Source organism: Artemia sp. Qi Xiang Cuo, chromosome 12 (assembly GCF_049724085.1).
Source record: "Artemia sp. Qi Xiang Cuo chromosome 12, ASM4972408v1, whole genome shotgun sequence".
NCBI lineage: Eukaryota > Metazoa > Arthropoda > Branchiopoda > Anostraca > Artemiidae > Artemia > Artemia sp. Qi Xiang Cuo.
In genome coordinates this window covers 69,525,258-69,531,474 of record NC_142805.1, presented here as the reverse complement: position 1 = coordinate 69,531,474, position 6,217 = coordinate 69,525,258, and the positions used below count along the sequence as shown (strand labels likewise).

General features: G+C 38.3%; 1 protein-coding gene across 1 annotated transcript; it reads right to left on the bottom strand.

The window, feature by feature from the left end:
• Positions 1-1,250: 1,250 nt before the first annotated feature.
• On the bottom strand, positions 1,251-1,937 carry LOC148946449 (uncharacterized). Its single transcript, XM_089097703.1, has one exon. The coding sequence runs from the start codon at positions 1,935-1,937 to the stop codon at positions 1,251-1,253; it is 687 nt and encodes a 228-aa protein (XP_088953829.1).
• Positions 1,938-6,217: the final 4,280 nt, after the last annotated feature.

Below are 6,217 nucleotides of genomic sequence, written 5' to 3'. Positions count from 1 at the left end.
TTTTCAAATTCTTTTTAAATAACCCCTGGTGCTCAGCCGCCCGAATGCTTCCTGGAACAGAGTTTCAAACATTAGGTCCGGAAAATCTATTATGGAAACCGGCCCTGATGCCACTTCTATTTGGAACAATGAAGTCACTAGCATGACGAGTTTCATAATTGTGCGAAGAACTGTTGTCACTAAAATATTCACGAAAAACCTCTGACCTAACATCATTCCAGCATTGATAGGCAAATATTCCTATTTGGTAGTCCCGTAGCTGTCCTACATTCAACACTTGCAAATTGTTGAAGCAAGCTGAAGTGTTATGTGTACCTTCAACATACCCACCAATAAGACGCGTCGCTTTATTTTAAAGAGTCCGAACACGTTTAAAATTCACATAAAAATTACTTGCCCATAACATGCATCCATACGAAGCATATGGGTGAATCAAAGCATGGTATAAAAGCAATAAAACTCTCTGAGGTATAAAATTATTAAAACGATGAATCACTCCAAGACCACGTGGAACCTTTGTGGCAACAACATCACTGTGACGTTTCCACGAAAAATTACAATCAATGTAAAAACCTAAGTACCTGATTTCTTGAACCTGAACTACAGGCTTATTATTAAACAGAATTCTACCATCAATATCACTGGAATTGCCTACTCTAGAATATACAATAAAATTAGTCTTAGTAACATTAACTGATAACAAACTCAAACTAGTAAAAACATGGAGATTTCTCAGAACACAATTCACTTTCAACACAAGACTATCCAAAGAACGACTAGAAAACGGAACTGCAGTGTCATCAGTAAATGACGTTAAACAACAATCTGGAAGATAAAACCTCATGGTATCCACATAAACCCAATACAGAAGTGTACTAAGGCCCGATCCCTGTGGCACACCGCACGACACTTGATAAGGGGAAGAAAAAGCATCATCAATCATCACTTTAATAGACCTCCCGCACAAATAACTTTCAAACCACTTCAAACTTACTCCTTTAACACCTAAGTTTCTAATCTTTGCAATAAAATTTTAAAATCTACCGTATCAAATGCTTTCCTAAAATCAAAAAATACTGCTAGGGGGATTTCACCTTTTACTAAACAATTATTTACAAAATCAACAAGATGAATGACAGCATGACTAGTGGAATGACCTTTTCGGAACCCGAATTGGGGGTGTCACTGAGTAGGCTATGTTTCGTGAGATGGTCATATAGACGGCGATGAATCACTTTTTCTAAAATTTTTTACAATAAAGGCAGTATCGATATTGGTCTCCAGTTTCCGGCATCTGACCTGGGACCCTCTTTGTAAAGCGGGATAACTTTAGCTTGCTTCAACGCTTCTGGAAAGGTCCCCGTTACCATAGAAAAATTGATGATATGGAGAATACATGGTAGTATATACATTAACACAGCTTTAAAAGTTCTCAGATTCACGCCATCTATCCCAGCAGAATTCGATTTTATATTTTTCACTATTTTAATCACTTCACCACTTGTACACTCTTCAAACTGGAACTCAACAGTATCTCCACGAAAGTCCACGAATTCCTCGCTAAGAAAATTTTCCCTGTCACACCTTACACTCTCTTGAAAAGACGAGCCAACCTGAGAATAAAACTGGCCAAAATGATTCGCGACTACACTTTTATCACTCACATAACTTCCATTTATATCAATGCAAGGCGACTGACTACTTTTCTGATTTTCCATAAACTCATTAATAGCCTCCCATGTGGCTTTGGTATCTCCCTTACTATCAGAAAACTTTTCTTCAAAATACTTCTTCTTTGCTTCCCTTCTCATACTGTTCGCCTTATTTCTCACTCGCTTGAACTCCGTAAAATCTGCGTCATCCAGACTGTTAAGATATTTCTCATATAAAAAGTTCCTTTTTTTTTTATCATGTCTATTATTGGCTTCGTAATCCATGGCTTGCAGGGATCATCCCTCTTTTTTTTGGTCAAGCGCAAGGGGCATGTTTTCTCATAAATCGGTTGGAAAATATACATGAACTGATTATACACTAGAGAAGAATCACCAGAAATTCCCAGGACCAAGTCCCACTTTATACAGCTCAACTCCTCGGCAAAGCTATTCAAATTTTTCTTTTTCCGCTCACGTCTCAGTATTTTTTTAGCCGGGATACGTCGTTTTCTAAGACATGTCACATGAGCAATTACCGGGAGATGATCCGAGCCTGGATATACTATTACATCTGAATAGCTTTGACTCAAATAACTAAGTCCCACGAAGACGTTATCAGTTAAGGTCGCAGAATGAGTAGAGATTCGGGTAGGTACACAAGTTACAGGGTAAAGGTCACTTGAAATCATATAATTAAAAAAATCCAAATTATCACCTGAAAGATCTAAAAGATTATAGTTAAAATCACCCATACAAAAAAACCATGCTTGTAGACGAAACCAACCTCATCAACTCATCAAAACCTGCAACAAACTCATCCAGGCGAGCACTGGGCGGCTTATACACCACACTAATTAAAACTTTCCTTTTTTCAATTTCTAATTCCAAACAAAACTTTCAATCTTACCTTCTATCCATACTCCCAAATCCTCCCTCACCATATACTTCATATTTTTCTTAATCAAAAATCCCAGGTCTCCTCGGTTCATAGTTGATCGGTTTCTCACCTCAAAATCATATCCTGGAAAAGAAAAAGCCGAGAGAGATTGGTCAGAACTCAAAAAAGTTTCACAAATACCCATTATATCAAATTTTGAAAAGATATCCCAATCATCTGCAGAACATCTAAATATCCCGTAGTAAGGTGGCAATTCCACGTGCAAAGACACAGCGTCATGTCTGTACTAACTTGCGACGGCAATATATAAGAACTCTCACGAAGAGGCTTTGAATTAATAATAGGCAAATCATCACTTCCAATTTGAGCCTCTAAATGATCTTCAATACGGAGTGGATTACGCATAAATCTATTCAATGAAGAAAGATCATTCAGCATAAGTAAGGAAATATACTAATTTTTCTTTTCTAAGAAAACAAAATAAAAAAAATAAAATAAAACAAACAAAAAACACAAATAATCAACTTTTACTAAAGCACTAAAGAGTGTCAACAAGTGAGCGGATTCGTGTTGGGTGGCTATCACCCTGCTCACGTTTGTAAACACGGCCACGATTGGACCACACGTTTCTTACACCATATCTGTCTCTCGCACCTTCAAAAATCGCTTTTTTTATTTTCGTAAGATATTCAGTGACGAATACACCTGATTTCGCCAGCTTTGATTTCGCTCTGAAAACATTATACGCCGTATCTTTAGTTGCAAATTTAACGAGAACTGGCGCAACAGTCGAAGGTGTCTGGATGTTCCGGGCAGCGTTCGGAAGTCTAAAACGGTTCACAGACAACAACTGTTCTTTCTGGACATGTACACCCATTCTATTCACTATATCAAGAACATTAGTACCCAGGTCATTTCCGGGATCCTGCTTCACCCCGAAAAAAAAACCAAAGAAACAAGCGAACGCTCCTGTTCGTAATCGTCCAGCTTCTCCTCAATAGTAGCCACCCTAAGCTCTAATGACTGAATCTGCCAATTCAGGGATAAAACAGTTTTTCTATTTTCTCAAACTTTACGTTGTATTCTAGCGTGATCGAATCATATATTTCCGAAACAATCAGTTCAGGGTTCAGAGCGGCTTGTTGCGATGAGCCTGCTACTCCCGTCACGGAAACAACTTTTTCCTGAACTTTTTTCTCTATTTCTTTAACTAGGCCAAATTTAAGCTTTGTAACTTCATCTTGTGCTAAAGTAAGCTGATTTCGGATTGCAGATGTTTCGCTCGAAGCAGTTAAATCAGCACCCGCGCCTTTCGCAGTTTTCTTTTTCAAAAACTGATAGCAAAGAACAGGAGAAGATTCGCACTCACGGAAAACATGATTTACGCCCTTACCCGTTTTTTTTTTCGAATCTTTTGCATAATTTCCACTATATGAAAGAATATTCGCTTCCAACACTGTCTGAAGGTAATGGGATCCGTTGCAAAAAAACAATTTTTGCGTAGACTCTTTTTGGTTATTTATGCTAACAATCCGGACTGGCCAGAAGGGATATTCTTTGAACTGAGCTACCGCCAAATATCCCTTCTGAAGATGAAAATAAAATCCAATAAATCGAAAGTTGACTTATCCTTAGTGGACAGGATCTTCCAAAACTAATATGTTAAAAATTAAGAGCAGGAAACGAAAACTTACTCGCAAGGGGGGCAATTAAATCCCCCCTCTTTCCAACAATGTCTTGCAATAATCACGTCCGCCAATACTATAATTATTATCCAAAGAACGAAAAGTCACTTGAATGCATTCAGGTAATTGCGTAAGATTTAATCCTTTACAAAATATATGTGACCTTCACTCCAATCACTTTCGACTATTAAAAAGGGCACTAGCCCTTTAATTTCCAATCGAATGAGCATGTTTTGAAGTTTCTACGACAACGCCTTCTATAAAAACCTTATATGCCCCCAGAGCATAACTTAAAACACTTGCCCTGAGGGTTGTGGGGGAGTATCCACCTCAAAAATATATTTTATATTTGGAAATCAACTACGCTGAACAAAATGGCTATCTCAAAATTTTGATTGGATGTGTTTGGGGTAATGATGGGCGTGGGGGGGGGGGCTAGTTGCCCTCCAATCATTTTCGTCAATTAAAAAGGGCACTAGCCCTTTGATTTACAATCGAATGAGCCTTTTTTGAAGTTTCTACGACACCGCCTTCTACAAAAACCTTATATGCCCCCAGGGCATAACTTAAAACCCTTGCCCGGCGGCGTGTGGGGGAGTGTCCTTCTCAAAAATATATTTTCTATATGGAAATCAAATACGCTGAACAAAATGGCTATCGCAAAATTTTGATTGGATGTGTTTGGGGAAATGATGGGAGTGGGGGGGGGGAGGGGGCTAGTTACACTCCAATCACTTTCGCCTATTAAAAAGGGCACTAGCTCTTGAATTTCCAATCGAATGAGCCTGTTTTGAAGTTTCTACGGCAATGCCTTCTATAAAAACCTTATATGCCCCCTTGGCATTACTTAAAACCCTTGCCCTGAGGGTTGTGGGGGAGTATCCTCCTCAAAAATATATTTTCTATGTGGAAATCAACTACGCTGAACAAAAGGGCTATCTCAAAATTTTCATGGGATGTGTTTGGGGCACGGAGGGGCGTGGGGGGGGGGCTAGTTGCCTTCCAATCATTTTTGAATATTAAATCGGGCACTAGAACTCTCGATTTCCAATCGAATGAGCCCCCTTTGAAGCTTCTACGACAACCCCTTCCATATGAACTGCCTCTGGGGGAAAAAAAATAATAAATAATAAAACATTGGAGCCATATGGCCTTTACTATAGGCAACGCTACAGCGTTGCCTCTGATACCAGTTATTTGGCTTAAATTTCCCAGGAATGCAGAGACGGATCCTGCCGGTGGACGGTATACTTCTCCAACTGTTATTTTCTTCTGTGAAGGTAAGAATCTGATATGATATGATTTATTAACACTAAAAGCCCTACTGGGCCATGGTTAATACACAATACAAAAATAATAAATGAAAACATACTTGTTATAAACAAAACAAAAATAAAGTAAAACATAAATCTAAAGAAAATGATCTCTACGCTCCATGCCCAGTCCAATAAACCTTCCCAAATCCTTTATCCCCAGAAAATGTTTATCTCTTAATATATTATATGGATATTTCAAGGAAAAGTGATTCATATGCGCCTTCGACGTTCCGTGTTAATTTTCTACTAATACACACTGAGTAGTCTTGCCGTGTATAAATAGCTAAGCCTCCCCTACTCATAGTCGATCTGTGCGAAAAATGGGAAGTGTCCAGGTTTTTCCAAAAGGGTATCTGTTTGTAAGGTTAAAAAAGTTTTGCAAAGTCTCATTACGTCTGGCTGTAACTGTTGGCAGAAAATCATTAGATCAGAAAACGAAGAGCATAACCCTTGACAGTTCAGTTGTAGAACAGTAAGCTGAGACTCAGAACGTCCCCTACTTAAATTACATACTTCTTGATACCGGCTTCTGGGAAATTTACTCTTATCGAATAACGGAGAATCTGATTCATTATTAATTTCAAATAAAAAAAAATTCCAAATCAAACAATTTTTGGATTTGGAATTTCAGACTTGCTATATCCAGCAATATATATATATACCGGG

Excerpts from the sequence above, each read along its gene's own strand:
- LOC148946449 (XM_089097703.1), bottom strand. The coding sequence starts at position 1,937 with ATGGATTACGAAGCCAATAATAGACATGATAAAAAAAAAAGGAACTTT.